This window comes from Corapipo altera, unplaced genomic scaffold, assembly GCF_003945725.1.
Source record: "Corapipo altera isolate COAL_440 unplaced genomic scaffold, ASM394572v1 94, whole genome shotgun sequence".
Lineage (NCBI taxonomy): Eukaryota > Metazoa > Chordata > Aves > Passeriformes > Pipridae > Corapipo > Corapipo altera.
Genome location: NW_020884950.1, coordinates 2,693,549 through 2,710,269, shown reverse-complemented (window position 1 = coordinate 2,710,269; position 16,721 = coordinate 2,693,549). Strand labels below are relative to the sequence as shown.

Below are 16,721 nucleotides of genomic sequence, written 5' to 3'. Positions count from 1 at the left end.
TGCCTGAGTCATCACCTTCAGAATTTGTACTGGCCCAAGACTGAACCAGTCAGCCAACACATGACCAGTGACAAAACAGTAATTCCAGAGATTGTTTCCACAAGATTGGAGTTACACACATTAATAGCTCATTAACAGCCTGTGCAGGCCAATCTCTACAACCTTAATCAGTTACTGCAGGAAGATAAGAACTTCACAAATCAGACCGATACATGTTGATCTCTAGCGGAGTTAAGCAAAATAAATAAGCCTTTGCACGGCTGGTAGAGAAACATATCAGTAAAAAAATCAAACACTCTACTTGTACAACACTTGCCTCCAGTTGTTGCAAGGTCTTTGAGCAGTCAGCCCATAACAGCTCCCCAGAACAAATGTCTTCTGAAAAAAAGCAGCAAATTATACCAACCTACAGCTGGATGCCACCAGGAAATCTTATGAACTGCTAGGCAAACAAGATGACTACATGAAATTATTATGCAAACAGCAGTCTCAAAAGAAAAAAAAAAAAAAAGCAACCTTTTAGTCTCAATCTTTCCTGCAAATTGATTCCACACATTTGTTCTGCAGAGAGCTATCTGATAAAGTGATGATTATGGGCACAGGGTCAAAGACACAGAAAGGATTTTTATCCCCAGTTTGTCTTAGCCAGGACTGGCAGTAAGTCTAGGAAATCAGAAGGTCACTCTTCATAACACAGTTAAGAAAAAACCAAAAAGTTCCTTGAAATGATTTTCAGTTTGTGGCTTCAAGTCCTTGCAGGCTATTAGCTACCACTGAGAGCTGAGAAGAAACAACCCTACAATCAGCTCATTTAATTCACACCACCTTGGGCAGCAAGATCCACAGATCAGAAGCATTTACAACCATTGTCTCAGTAAATGCACCTAAGCTAGAGGCAACTGTACATCTTCACCTGCTCTAGCAATTTGAAATCCAGCATCTCACAGTGATGCAAAACGAGCCATGGTAACTAAACCTCACCCTATTAACCTACAGCTTCACAAGGCTTCTGTGGCCCACAGCTTTACTCTGGTCTTTCATTAGACCAGTTTTTTCAGCTGTGCCTTACTGGATATGAAAAGTATCATCTCCCTCTCCTCCCAGGTCTTGGCAGTTTATATGCGCTCTCACAGATATGCAAAAAATAAGGACAGACTCCCTTTGATTTCTTTCAAGTGAAAAGACAGATACAGGAGTAGGAGAGATGCAATGAGATGCACATTATGTTTCCAATCATTTGTCAGTTCTAGTCAGTATTGTATCTTTAGATTTGCTTATTATTCTACCTGTTATTACAAATGAAACAAGATGAATCAATATGGAAGCAATAGGTTTTACAGACATAAGGAGTTCAGGACCTGCACTAATAGGGCAATTCAAACATCCTGAGAAAGGACAGTTTTCATTTCTATCTTAAAAGGCTTCCTCTTTTGCTGATAAAGTACATCTTCCCTTGCCCACTCTAACTGAAAACACTTTCCCTCAAAGCCAGTTCATAAGGGGTTTCTTTCCTTTCTTCCTTTTACAGAATTACAGAAGAATAAGAGTTTGTTTATTTTTAGAAAGCACTACTGGAACACATATGAACACACACATGTGCTTAGAAATCATGTATTTTTGAGCTTTGTTGCACTGTCCCAGGAGTTTACCTGCCTTGCTGGGAAAAGCTGCTTACTGTCTGTTAAGGGTCAGGACAGAAGATTATTTAATTAGGCGGCAGCCCTCACCCTGGGTTAACAGAGAGGTGAATGCTTCATACAAACTGCATCCAGCAAGGTTTGTGAGTAAGGAATGTTTATATGAAGACCAGCACAAGGCAAGACAAAGTAGGATACACTCGGGGGATCAAAGACACGTTATATGAAAAAACCTCAAAACTTAGAGACAGTTAAGGTATCACAAATAGCACTTTCAAAGACAAATGCTTTGAAGAAGCAAAGAACTGTAGCTGGAGCCCAGACACATAAGCAGGCTGTTTCCCATACCTTAGGTCAAGCACATCATTATGGTTAATAACACTGAAGATCCCAAACAGGTACAGGGTTTACATATTTATTTATCTGTAGCTAAATCAGCTTCCAATTACGAGGAGATACAGAAGTTCTATAGAGTGAGAGTGGTAAAATGTTGGAACAGCTTGCCCAGAGAGGTGGTAGATACCTCATCCCTCAAAACATTCAAGGACAGGGCCCTGAGCAATCTGATGTGGTTAAAGGTGTCCATGCTCATGGCAAGGGGATTGGACTAGGTGGCCTTTAAGGTCCCTTCCAACTCAAACAATTCCATGATGTTATGATCCTAGTTGCAATGGTTCTAACCATGCTGCAGATGAGCTTTACTGATACCAGAAAGTGACAAAACACAGTGTTATCTGAAACTTACTCTAAAAAACCCATTCACATATCCATATTTGCAAAAATATTAGTCAGAAACACAGATAATATAATGCAAAGTGTTAAATGGAAGTCATGGTTTTCTGCAGACTCTTACCTACTAACAAATTTCATCTTTCATTTTTAACTTTAGAAGTCAGATATAAAAGAAAAGCAACTTGGGCACATTCACTCAACAGAAAAGGGAATTAAAACCAAATTAACTCATCCTTGTACTGTATCTAGAGGTCCAAAACTACTAGCAGTGACATAACTGCATTAAAAGATAAAAATTGTGTTTTCACGTGTTCTTGGCTTTCTCTACTTGGAACACAAATGGTAAAAATTAAGGTATTATATTCTTCATTTCTGTTTATTTTATTCTTAGTACATCATGCAATAGGAACTGTAGCTGCACTCAGCTGATTTTACTCCAGGTTTACAGCTGTGAGACACAGCGGCAATGACAGAGATGTAAGCAGCAAGACCATTTTACATCAGAATTCCTTTTTCTTTTGGAGATCTTAAGTTATTGTTTTTTGGCTAGAGACCAGTCAGTTTTAATACAAACCTTCAGTGAAATCTAGGAATATTTTATTCCTAGATATCTTATCAACTAGATTTTTTTTTTCCCCCAAAAGAAGAGACATCCTAGTCATCTGTATCTGTTAATAAAACAGGCAGAAAATTCCTTCTCTGGATCAGACCATTTTCTGATGTATAACCTGTCACTGTGGCCAGGCCCAGGTTCTTACTGGCAAGGCCTATTTTGCTGATTTGTTATTAACTTAAAGCTTACACTTATTTTTCAGTGTTTGTTTTGTTTTTTCCCTGTACGAAACCATTCAGTTTCACTGATCACCACCTTCTTCATTTACTTATTTTTGCCAGAGTTTTCTGTGCAGTCTCCCTGATCCACGCTTGGTTCTTCCTGCTCAAGGCCCCCCCCCTCCTTGCTGTGTATCAGTTTGGGAACAGAACATTCGTCAGTCATTAACAATTTCTAAGAACTGCTCGTTTATTGCTGTGCTTTGCTTCAGTCTTTCAGATGAGAACAACTTCTGATCTGTTCTTGAACTCCATGGTTGCTCTTCATTTATTCAGGTTCCTGAGCAGCCACCCATATGGGATATTCCCTATTCATCTTAGCAGTTGTGCATCAGCATTTGATTTCAAGATTCCAGGTTCCTCCATGAACTCTTAAGGTAACCTTTGCTAATCTTAGATCAGCTCAGACTCCCACAAATAGGGCAACAGTGACAAGGCAGTTCCTTTTCCAGAAGGAGCTGAAGGGAGAGGAAATTACCATTTTAGACTGGCAAGCTCACGCTCTGAGCTACGGTCCTAAAAAATTAGCCTGGTTTTAAAGCAATAATCTAGTCTTCCCTTCCCCCACAAATTATCTCATCATTCACCTTGAAGTTGGCAGAATTAATTTGAATTTTCCTGGCAAATTGTCTAGCTGTTGCAAGCCAAATAGCAAATGCCTGAAAAACAACATCAACATGGTACCAAATCTTCTTTTTGGCAGTTTTAACACAACAATATTTTATATGTAATTATTATTTTCACATCACCACTTCATTTGTCACAGTGTTATGCGCTGTGTCATGGTGCTCCAAAATAAACACATTCAGTAGAGAGAGCACAGAAAGGGAAAAACAGCAAAGGGAATGTGAAATCAACCCATCTTTATTCACTATTTTATTTTATCCTTCACAGAGTTTTTTAAAGGCATCATTTGGCCTACTTAAAACTTCGTAATACAGAGAGATCACTCCCTGAGGGTCAGCCTTACTTATGCAAGCAGTTGCATTGCCCTAAATCTTGCCTCAAAGGGCTTACTAAGACTACATCTTTTATCTGAGTTTGCATTCAGCTGTATCAGTTGTTTTATTTTGTAGACTGTCCAAGGTACAAAGCACTAACTACTGTCATGAAACCACAAAGATACATGCATACACTTCTAAGAATTATCGCATCCCTGCACAACTCCTTTAGTTTTGTATAATTAACTATTAACAGTACCGAAACACAGTACTCTAAAAATCTGTTAAGTATGGGGGTTGGACTAGATGATCTCCAGAGGTCCCTTCCAACCCTAAATATTCTGTCTTTCTGTGATTCTTTACTTAACAGCTTCAAGCCTGGATAGTGTCTTGCAATATAACATTAAAAACCTAAGGAAAATAACAGCCAGGACACAGGGAGAGCAGGCACCTCTCAAAGGTACATTTCCAAAGGCTCCTTGTGCTTGTGTTGAGCTTTCTCCCTGCTAAGATTTTTTTTCCCCTTTTGCAGAAAGCAGAAGTCACACGAGGAAGAAAGCTTAAGAAGCAAGGGCTCCGGCAGCACAGCTTATAGAAGTACATATACATATGTGACATAAATATATATACAGCTTATGGCTGAAGGGGACCAGCCTAAGCAGAGGGTGTGTGGGAGAACAAGGACAGCTCTGGCAGCTTTCAGGAGCCTTTTCCTGGGAAGAGGCCTGAAGGAGCAAATGTGACTGTTGTTAACAGCAGTAGCTGTAGTAGAGCAATAAACCTTAGGTTTATTAAGGTGTTTCAGCCTTACTATTCAGAGGTTTATCCTCTGCTCCCTTGTTCATACTTAGGAATCCCAATCCTTGGGGCTTTTCAAGACTTTTCATGCCTTTGCTGTGGCCACACAGTTGCAGCTGACCTGATCCAGGATTGGAAATTGTCATGCGATCATTTGTGAAATCATACAGAAAAAAAACAAAGTATATATTATCACCCATAATCAGTTCTGGGTTAGTAGCAAAAAAAAAAAAAAACAAACCAAAAAAAACCCCAAAAACCAAAACACCAAAAAACTAAACCAAACCAAAAAAACTCAGGTTTTTTTTTCTGTAGCAACACTCAACACACAAGGCCTTGTAAAGAGGATCTGCTGGCAGCAGAGTAGTCCCTCAAAATGCCTTTTCCTTGCACTCGTATGAAGAGCAGCTGAGGGAGATGGGCTTGTTTAGCCTGGAGAAGAGGAGGCTCAGGAGGGACTTCATACAACAGACTGAAAAGAGGTCGTAGTGAGGTGGGGGCCGGTCTCTTCTACCATGCCTGCAGTGAGAGGACCAGAGGACACGGCCTCAAGCTGAGAGAAGCCAGATAGATTAACCATTAGAAATTCAGATTAGATAGATTCAGATTAGTTATTAGAAAAACAATTTTTCAGTGTTCGGGATGGCCAGGCATTGGAACAGATCGCCCCAGGGAGGTGGTGAAGTCACCATCCCTGCGGGGTGTTTAAGAGACATCTGGATCTGGCGCTGGGTGACGCGTTTTAGGGGTTGAGTGATTTAGGGACTACAGTGATTTATGGTTTACGGCAGTCGGCAGTGGTACTGGCTTCACAGTTGGATTCGACGACCTAAAAGGTCTCCTCCAACACTGATGATTTGACGACTCCGCCGCTGCCCCTCCGCCATTTTGCCCCCCCTTCCCCCCTTTCCCTCGCGGTGACGTCACGGCCCGGCCCCGCCCCCGACGCGGCGGAGTGCCCGGATGTGGGAGGCCCCGCCCCCGCCGCCCCGCGCCAGCGCCGCTCGCGCCCCCTCCCTCTCTCCCTGCCTCCCTCCCTCCCTCCGTCCCTCCCTCGCTCGCTCCGTGCGCGGGTCAGCGGAGCCTCTGCCGCAGTGCCGGGATTTGGGATCGGGGAGCGGGGCCGCCAGCGGGATCGGGGGAGCGGAACCGGGGAGCGGCAACGGCGCCGGCGACGCCGGACGACGCACAGCGAGGGCCGGGGCTCGGCGGATCCATCAGCGGGGGAAGACGCCTGACGCCCACCCGCCGCCATGGTGAGGGACCCTCCTCTCGCTTCCCCCCTCCCTCCCTCGCTCGCTCGCTCTTCCCACCTCCGCCGCTCCCGCCCCGCCGGAATATTCCAGACCGGGCCGGGCGGGCCCCCCACCCCCGCGGCCCCGGCGCTGCCCTGCCCCTGACCCGGCTCCTCCCGCCCCCGGGCCGGCCACGTCCTCCTCGCCGGGCTCCCCTCCCTCCCTCCCTCCCCTCCCGGCGCTCCCCGGGGGCGGGCGCGGCCCCCGCTTGCCCCCGCTTCCCCCCGCCGCCCACGGAGCCCCGCAGCTCCTTCCCCGCCTCCTGCGTCCGCCGCCCCGGCAGCGCTGGGGCTCGGCCCTTCCCTTCCCCGGCACCCCGGGGGGTTCGCGTTCCCCTCCCCACCCCCGGGGGGGGCTGCGCCTCGTCTGCTCTCCAGATGCACCGGGAGCTGTTTGGAAAACGAAACCCCGGTGCCGTGCGGGGGTTGTTTGGCAGCTCCGCGGGGTTCTCCCCCCCCCGCCCCCGGTGCAGCAGCAGCGCTGTGCTGTTGGTGTGCAGGGCCCGCAGAGCTGTGAATGCACGTAGCCCACGGGCTGGGTGATGTGCTCTTTAACGGGGATGGTGCTGGGAGCTGGCGCTCCCGAATGGGATGGTTTGAGGTGTGAGGTATGCCGTGTGTCCAGGTGTGTGTGTGTGGGACAGTCGCTCTGTTTTTTCGATCACGACGGTTTAAATTTCCCTTTTTACTGCCGTAAAATTTAACCCGGAGATACAGTATGGAGTCCTGTAGTATTTTACGTCGACACTAGGGGTTGTCTCCTGCTTTTCGCCGCTGCCAAGAAATCAACGCCCTTTTTTTTTTTTTTTTTAATAAACATTTGTTTTAGCCTAAATTATCCGGTGCCCTGACTGCAGGAAGACCCTGGCAATATTTTTGTTTTACAGCTGGAGAAGTGCAAGGGGTTTAAATTTTTTCGTTCTTAACCCTTTCCCAGCAAGGCCAGCTGTTTATCACATTTCACATTAGACCTCGTAGGGCCCGGGGGTCGAAAATGGGTTTCCTTTTGTTTTTAAGCAGGGCATTGCAGAGTTTCCTTTAAAAATTAAAGTTGTGGCAGAAACTGATGCGCCACGCTCAGGCTGTTTATTTGTGTACGCTTTAATATTTGTTAGATGTGCATTCAGAGAAATGTTTTGAAACGTGTAAAGGTTTCGTTCCAGTTGGGAGTGCATTAAGACCATGGTTAAAAAACTCTCGTATTTTAAGAACAAGGTGTTAATAAAGTTGAGACTTAAAAAGAAAAAAAAGTTATTACAATTTAGGCCATGGTTGCAATACTGCTAATTACTGTGAGCGTGTAGATCGTCATGGACAGTGATCATCTCCCACAGAACAGTTGTGCTCATCCTGCCAGTTACTGGGACTTGTGTGAAAATTTTGTTCCCAAACACTTGCCTGATGAGAGAGACTAACATACACAAAAAGAAGGAAAATGTTGTTTAACTGTGATGCCCGTGTGTGTGTTAATGACTTGTAATGAACTTAACTTTCAGGTACTATTACCTTTGATTAGTTTTTCCCTCCATCCTGTCATTTTTTGGTGGTATAATCATGTTGGTTATTACTTTGTCACTTGATGAATAGTATTTGTGTATGATCCATTGCAATGTGGAAATGCAGATACTGTGAAAAAAAGGTGTGCTGGATATTATCTCTACCAGTAAATGTGCTTGTTTTCTCACAGAAGCATAACAACACTGGGAGATTTTCTCTGTGGTTGTATCACTACACTGGTTCTGGTAGCACCTGATCTTGGGTGCCTTGTCATCTGAAAACTGACTAAACATTTTAACAAAAACACTCCCAACGTTTCATTTCAGTTGCTGTACTTCTTATTGTCATTACTCAGTGGATGTTTTCACTGAAAGAGTTCAGTTTTAATGATGGAGTACATCTTGCTTAAACCTTTATGTTATTAGAACAGAGCAATTTGTTTTTCACAGCTTGGAGCAACATTTCTTCTGTGTTCTTACAGTACCAGAGATCTGACAGTTATGGTAAAAAAAAAAAAGGTGAATGTATTGTTGTGTTCATAGTAGGTGGCTTAAGATAAAAACATCTAGTGAGTCAAAGAATGTAGTTCTGGATGCTTTGGTATAGCCAGTTCTAAAATAATCTGTCAGAGCATACGATGATGAGTCCATTACATAATGCCAGAAGTAATGTTGATAAGCTATTTTTGTCAGAGTTGACTTAGCAAGTTTTTCCTCTGAGTAGTGTTTTCTAGGAAAAGGTAAACAGCACAGACAGAAGGTATTAAACAATCTTGGGTTTGCATAGATAAATTGTGTTTTCTTGGAATGGTCTCTGTTCTGGTTCGTATCCAGCTCTTGAACTTTATAGTTGTAGTACAGAAGCCACAGAATTCTACAGGAATCACCACAAACATATTACACAGTGCACCCATCTTAGCTACACTGTTCCCTTGTTTTCACTCACTTCACTTGAGCAGTAGTGCCTCTGGTGAATTTTCTCCAGCCAGAACTGATCTAAAACTGTTCTTAAATTACTGGAGTCAAGAACCACCAAACCATTTTTTTTTTTTTTTGCAATAAAACAAAGAAAAAGAACCCCGGAAGACCATCTTAAATAATTGTTTGCTATTTAGCAGGGAGGTTATTAAGTACTTTGATTCTTAGCTGAACAAAAAACTGGTTATTCTGTTACGAAGTCATAATTTCACTGCTATCGTGGCAAATACCTGGATAGTCAGTTCAGTTTTGTAACAGCTGGCAGGAACTGAAAGGCACTCACAAGGGCTGTGTTCCAGCCCACTGATGGGCTTCTGTCACAGGTGGAATAAATGGTGTAGGGTTCAAACTGTGAGGTTCATGTGTAAGTGTGAAGTATTTGGCAGGCTTATTTAAGCCAGGTAGTTTAATGGAAGATTTTATTTTGGAAGTGATTCTCAAAGGGCAATTTGAATATGCAAGTTTCCTTAACTGTGTGATCTAAAAAGGAAGATAGGGCCTGTTGATGCAGAAGGAGAGAGACTTTTTAAAAGTAATTCTATTTTTTTTACCATTTCTGTGGTAGAAGTAGAATTCTGATTTTATATGGTTAAACTATTTAACAATAGGGAGGAATAAAAATTGAGTAGTTGAAGGGAGAATGGTTTGTGATGGGCATACCTCAGAAACTTCAGTGTATTCATCATCTACCGAATGCATCTGGCTTAGCAATGAAAGGGAAACTTCAAGGGAGAGAAATTAATAATTTCTAAATTGTGGGTTTTATTCATATCTTAAAGGAGATGGGACTGTCTTCTGTCAATCAGCACCAGAAAAGGCAGATTCTGTAATTCTGGTATTCCTGAGGAAGCAAGATGAGGCAGAAATGGGCATTTTGGTGCCAAACCATTTCTTGGTCTGCTTCTGCCTCCTCAGAGAATGGGTCAAGTTGGAAGAGACCACAGTGGGTCATCTGGTTCAACTTCCCTGCTGAAGCAGGGTCATCCAGATGGTTCTGGAATATCTTCAGGGAGGGAGACTCCACACCCTCTCTGGACAACCTGTTCCAGTGCTCAGTCACCCTCACAGGACGGGAGTTCTTCCTCATATTCAAGTGGAACTTCCTGTGCATCTGGTTCTGCCCTTTGCCTTCTGTCCTATTGCTTGGCACCACTGAGCAGAGCCTGGACCATCCTCTGAAACCCTCCCTTGAGATACCAATACACATCAGTGAGGTTTCCTCTCAGTCGTCTCTTCTTGAGGCTGAACAGACCCAGTTTTCTCAGCCTTTCCTCGTAAGAAAGACGCTCAATCCCCTAATTCTTTGCAGCCCCTGCTGGACCTGCTCCAGCTCTGTGTCTCTCTTGTCCTGAGGAATCACCATTTCCATCTTTTGTGTCAGAAAGACCTACAAAAGGTTGAATCCAGCAATGAAGATCTTGCAGCTTTCCTGTAGCTGGGTGTTGAATCAGTGCTCACCTGGCAGTGTTACAGAAGGAATAGCTTTTTTTAATTGTAGGTGTACTTGATAGTGTTCTCCTACTGTAATTCATAAATTACACTTGCATAAGGTTTTTTCAATGTTGCTATGATTTCCCTTCTAGTTAAAAGAATTATTTTGCTTTCCTTCCCCTTTTTTACTACCTGTGTTTAGCTGTGTTTCACTAAAGCAAATTGTACCCTCTCCTAAAACGTGTTAAGTCTGAATGGTAGTTGAGCATGAAATTCTTATGACTTTGGTTTAATTATGTGAAATGGTGACAGAAAATTGTATTCATAGAAAAATATTTTTTTACCATTTGAGCTAATATATGACTTCTTGAAAGCAATTTTCTCTTAATTTCCTTGCCTTTCCTCTTCCCTCCCAAGCCTGTTCTCCTTGCTCTGTGGAATACCATTTGTGAACTTGTAATTGGGAGAAAAAATGCACTGTGCTGTTCTTTGTTCACTGGTAGCCAGTTCATTTAGTGACACATTTCCCAATTTTCCATCCTTCTCCTCTTCTGGACTATATATTTTCTATTTTCCTGAGCTTGTTTATTCCTTTGTATTCCCTACAGAAAGACCATGGGGGCAAAGGGAGCTGGCTGTTCCCGTGCTTCCTACATGTTGTTTCTTTGCCAGAATCAGCAGAAACAGGGAAGGTGCTACTGTGCAATGTCCTTGTCACGATCAAACTCCTCTGCTTCTGGAGGAGCAAGCACTGTGAGGATGGGGGAGTAAAGACTGAAGTGATGGGGAAGGAATGATGAAAGACATGGATCTACATGAAAAGAGGAATGAAAAGTGCTTGTGCTTAAAGGTCACGCAGTTGGAACCTCTGAGTAGGATGCCATTAGAAAACAGGCATGTTGTTTGACTTGCAGGCCAATGGTAATTAAAATACAAAAAAGTTGGAACTCCTGGAAACAGTAAGAATTTTATTGGCTGACTTGATTATATAAATTACTTAAACATGTTCTTTCTTTCCCAAAGACTGTAAGAACGTATCTTGCTGTGCTCTTGTGAGCTGGTAAATATTGTCCCTGTTCTGAAAAAGGGTTGAGGTCATGGCAGGGTAATAACTTACCCAAGGTCCCTTTTATTGTTTAGAAGCTAACATTAGGATGTGATACTGGAAATGGATGATGTGTTTGTAGCTCTGAAAAGAAATATGTCTAAATCAAATTAACTGCTACAAATTTAGAGGTCTTGAGCTGTGTATTGTCCATTGGGCTTGGGGCATGGGATGGTGTGCAACCATTAAAAGCTTGGTCACACACTACCTTCCTCCAACATCTTTGTAACACCCCATTTGCCACTTAAAGCAACTTCCTTCAGAGATTAGACCTGGAAATGGGCCTTTAATGTCCCATAAAAGCGACTCTGTTTCTTTGCTGTCAGTAGCCTAAAGTAATCTTGACACCAGAAAGATCGGCTGCAGAGATTGCCTTAATGTGCTGAGTGAAGTGGGAAAGACTTGGACACGCACCAACCTCTTTTAATCTGGGACAGATCTTTCCGTGTACCAGGTCAGGTATTCTGGGGAAATACAGGACTAGAAGCGATATATTCTACCTGATGTATGATGTAGCTACATTATTTTGGTCACTGTGTGAAATACTGTATTTCCTTAGTAATACTGAGGTGACTTTAACCAGGGTTAAGCTTAAACTATGGCTTGTCTTCCTATTCAGGGTTGGGTTTTTTTGTTTGGTTGGTTTTTTTTCGTTAAGTTTCAGGTGTGTCTAAGAATAAACCCCACGTCTTTCAAGTGAAGTGATTTTTTGGAGTGTCCATTCTTTTTAATCTTAACATTTTGTGTAGCTTGAAAGTTTGGGTTTGGTAGCTATACTTTATTAGGCTTTTTCCACAAACAGAAAGACCACTTTTTGTATATTGCTGCTAGATTGTACCTACCACAGCCACAGGCAGTTGGGGTTGTTGATGCTGCAAAACATGCTGGAGACTATATCTGACTCACTTGTAACTTGACAGTCACTTGGCCCTGCTATTGATACTCCCTTCCACAATAAAGGAAGAATCCCTCAGGATATAAATAATCCTTAACTGCATTAAAGAAGTCTAGGAAACCCTTTAAATGCTCTGGATTAAAGGACAACATTTCTCCTGAACTGCCAATAAAAAATCTTGGCTTCTGAGCTGTAAACAGGTTGTGCCAGTTGGTGCATATTTGCAAAGTCTGTGTTGATGAACCTTTTTAGGCAAACTTAAGGCAAAGAACAGGAGCTCCCCCAGTAAACTGATACTGTGCTTATTCAGCCAGCTTGAAGTCCACAACACTTTATAACATTGTCTAAGTTATGTAAAGTAGGAATTAAAAAAAAAAATGTGTTAAGGCATCTACTGATGAAATTCTGTCAGAATTTGGGAGGGGCAGGAGAGGAAGGAATGGGATAACAGATAGGAAGCCCAGAAATGAAAGCCAGGGAAGACACTGAGCTACTGGAAAAATAGATTTGGCTGTGATTCTCACAAGAATATAATCCTTGGATCATTTTTAAATGCTGTGGAACTTTTTCTTCCTCCAGTATATTCGTGACAAATATGGAAGTTTTTTACCCTTTGTTTTCAGCATCTAGAAGCCACAAGACTATTTTTCTACTTCTTTTCTGTTGTCACCTCTGAGTACCCCTCTGTGTATGTTTTCAGGTGGTTTGGTTTTTTGGAATAGGTGGTAAAAACCAAAAAACTGTTGTTTCACTGCTGACTGTGTAGGTTCTGAATAGCATCACTGAAGTTGAAAGAAGTCACTTGAATTCCCTCTGGTCAATGATCCTATGACTTGCAGAGAGGACTTTAAAAGGAGTTGTTTTTTTTAACTGAACTTCATGGATATGATTTCAGCCCTGAACTTGTGAAGGAGAACTCATGTACTCTGCAGAGATGAACAGCTTTCCAGTGCTGTATGTGTAAGATGTTCCCTTGGGGAAGTTTAATTTAGTATTGAGCCACTGCTAACAGGCTTAGCACCTTGGTATCTGAGCAGTCATGGGTCAATTTTGTTGGTAATGCTGAAGTGTCACTTCACAGATTTTTTTTAGATTAAGGCTTTATTGAATGTGGATCTGCTAACAAGTCTAGGAAAAAACCCCATGATAAACAGAAGAACTTCTTAACAGCAATAATAAAAATGCTATATGAATAAATAGACTTGATTTTTATATTTGGCTTAAATAGGCTATCTTGGTACTCTAATCACTGTTCTTCATAGGGGTATCAAGCATAATATCTGTTCCTTACTTATTCTTAAACGTGTTCAGTGATTCATATTACTAAAATGAACAAACTGTTTTGAATAAAATGTTTCAGGAAAACTAACACTGTTTTTATAAGATTAAAGTGTTTGCATTAGGTACCACTGTTTGTTTTTTTTTCTTTCAGACAGTGCATTGAAAAATCAGATTATTAATACATGTAATTTGTAAAATATGAAAGGTTATTAGTAAGTTTGTAGTCTTGGATATTAAAGTGCACCTCTAGTGTTGGTGCAACTGAGTTTGCCAAAGGCCAGTTCTGAAAAATTCTCATTTGAGAGGCCTTGAAAAAAATAGAACAGTGAGTTAGAAGGTGACAAAATGTCCCTTCATGGTGAGAAAACAAAAAGTCATATGAGTAAAAGGGACTAAAATTGAGTGGAAGGAGAAGATGGTGATTTAGGATTTAGGCATTGCATGATTGTAGTAATACTTCACTGCTCTGTAGCAGGGGGCAGAACATCTGAAGATTCCAGAAAAATTGTTTTGAGGGAGAGAGTGTACATGAGGTTTAGCAGAGATTTTATGTTGGCTTCTTTTTAAGAGCTGTTGCTCAGCTTCTGTGCAGTGTGTGAAGTCCATCCGTGTTACCCAGTGTTTCCCAAAGAGCTGTTTAAACCCTTGTTTTAAAGTCAGAAGTGTTCTTTGGTTTGCAGTTCATATTACTGGTGTACAAATGTGTGCACATTTATTATCTGCTGTCTTTAAGGTTTGCAAACAGTAAATTTTGGCAAGTATGGCATATGAGGAGATGAGATGAGGAGTAGCAGAAAGCTGACGGCCCGTGGTTCAGAGGGCAGGTGGTGTTTCCATGCACACTTGGGTTGGTCTTTGGGGGTTGGATGCACTTACTTCTGCTGTGCCTTGGACTGGAGTCTTGATTGGGAGCAACTGGGAATTAGTACTGGAAGTCACTGGTGCTCTGCAGGGGTGCATCTGCTTGACTTATTTTGGGACCTGCAGACCCTATAAGTAGCAGTAATTTTTCCAGTGCTGCATTGTGTGTACTTTTATGCTTGCTTTTATGTACATTTATGACTTTAAAAAATTTACAGCCCTTCAGGAACAGCTGTTTCTGGTTGTATTGCCAGTTACAGCAATTAATGAGCTTTGACTTCTGTCAGGATAAGGGATCTTTCTTTAGCTAGTGCTACGAACCTTTTACTTACAGATGTTAGCAGTATTTTGGTAATGAGATTTTAGATAATTCTTCAAACATTTGACATGATTGTTTATAAGCTACTGAAACTAGGTTGGAATTCTAATTTAATCTTTTGAGTACCCTTTTATTAGCTTGTAACAAAGTGACAGATGTCTCTGTTTGATACTCAGTATTTACATTCCTGTATATAAATACAAGAAACAAGTCAGTTCCTGCCCTGAAGAACTTTACCTAAAATATTCTATCTTTTAAATAACATTTGAATATTACTTTATATAACCAACTCCTGAATGGACATCACCTCAGCATTATGATAAGTCAGTAGTTTCTCCATGACACAGGTTATATAAAGAAAACTCTTTTGAGGTTTTGGAATACTCCATAGCAGTGAAAACCTTAATTGAAAGCATTGTGGTATTTTTTATGCTTTACTATATTTCATTTTGCTTTCCTTTCATTGGGAAGTCTGTGATAATTAGGAGACGTTGGAAATTTGCAATGCATCTTTTGCAGAAAACCAATTGCTAATTTTATTGAAGTTCTAGTGTTGGCAATTAAGTGTTCACTTAGAATGGAAGCTGGGACCTGTTTAATGTTGTGTAAAATTCTTAATATTGTAATTACAGTGGTTTTGATCCCTCTGCATTGTATCAGAGTTTTGGTAGGGCCTGTTTTCAAACCATATGGCTCATCTTTATTCTTCTCTGAATTCTTCATGAATCCTTGAATGGCATAAACTAAACCTGAGTTTGGTAAAATGTCTCAGTTTAATAGGTGGCACCAATAAGTTGTGATTAAGTTATTTTCCTTTAGTAAAAAACCAAAACAAACAAAGAAAATAACTAAGATTAATGCTAACTATGGTTAAGAATACCAGAGTACAAATAATCTCTATTTTTCAAATTCAGTATCTGTGCAACAATTCCCCTTCAGTACAGTCTGCTTCTTCCTTTGATTTGCACGTCTTTCCTAGTTCTGCATCTTTGACTCCCTGATTGTTTTCTGTTCTTGTCAGTTTGTGAAATCAAATCCCATTTTTGAACTGTCTTTTCTGTTTTGAGATAAGGTGTCATTTTCACAACTCTTCACAATGTTCTTCAGCCTCTTTTGTGATGGATCCTGAATGACACTTTGCCTACTTTGTGATCTTTTTTACTGTGCTGTTTCCCCTTTCTCCCTTCTTGTTGTGCAGGCTTAGAACACTCACCTCCTTTCAGACTCAGATTTCCCTTTTTCACACTAAGTGATACTGAGCTGTTTATAAGTTTGTTACATGGGAAGAAGGGCTGGTGACAGCACCTATTTGTGCAGCCTGTTTGTGCAGTGCTGTGTGCTGGCCTGTGTGACTTTCCTGTTTTAAGCCCTCGTGTGAACTGCTGATACTTTCTGAATTGGCACTTAAACTTCCCTGCTCAAGGGTGTTTTAATAAAACTGTTAGTAAACTGTTGTGTGCAGTAGAGCTGCATTGTCTTTCTTTTTCCTCCAGGCCTTCTCAGATTTATTTAAAATACATCTGCAACTGTTCCCAAAGCCTTGCCCTTTACACCTAACGCATTACTGAATACACTGGTGGAACCTAAAAACTTAGGATAATCAATTGGTAGAGAAAGATGTACAGGTCACATTGTTCTTGACTGTTTCCAACCTGCTTCTGTGAACAGGAAATTATATTCAACTGCAGTGTAGTCTTTTACACTAAGTAGCATGGTACTGTTATATGTTGCAGCATAATCTGTTAATGTATCTTTGCTGTTGTCTCTCCTCTCTACAGATAACACTTGAGTGAATCTGCTGTGTCTAAACCCCCTAAAAATATGAAGCCATCTAAACTTACTTTCTAACTGATAGTGATCTTTGCTTGCTCAACTTGGTTAACAGTTTGTGGCAAGGGACCTTTATGAACTACATGAGGAGCAAATACATTAGTTAATACGTTTGTTGGCTGCTGTTGGAGGATAACATGGTCCATTTCATTTCCACGTATGTTCTCATCTTTTGTGTTTGTCTCAGCCTGATACAGCTGTGAGATACATCTGATGAGGCACAAGGATCTGTGGCCATTTTTTGCGGAAATTAGGAAGGGGATTTGTTTTCTTCACTTGGGGTTCTGTGACT

At 41.5% G+C, this 16,721-nt stretch overlaps 1 protein-coding gene and 1 long non-coding RNA gene across 2 annotated transcripts in view; one reads left to right on the top strand and one right to left on the bottom strand.

Moving 5' to 3' along the window:
- Positions 1–3,372: 3,372 nt before the first annotated feature.
- Positions 3,373–3,865, bottom strand: LOC113956443. Its single transcript, XR_003530856.1, has 2 exons — positions 3,788–3,865; positions 3,373–3,658 (listed from the first exon to the last, which is right to left on the bottom strand). It is a non-coding gene; the product is annotated as an uncharacterized LOC113956443 (long non-coding RNA).
- Positions 3,866–5,941: 2,076 nt separating this feature from the next.
- PPP3R1 (protein phosphatase 3 regulatory subunit B, alpha) overlaps positions 5,942–16,721 on the top strand; it is a 39,510-nt gene continuing 28,730 nt past the window's right edge. Inside the window, exon 1 of the mRNA XM_027663076.1 lies at positions 5,942–6,195. Within this exon, the coding sequence (XP_027518877.1) occupies positions 6,193–6,195 (3 nt within the window). The 5' untranslated portion in view covers positions 5,942–6,192. The remainder of the gene's footprint in view (positions 6,196–16,721) is intronic.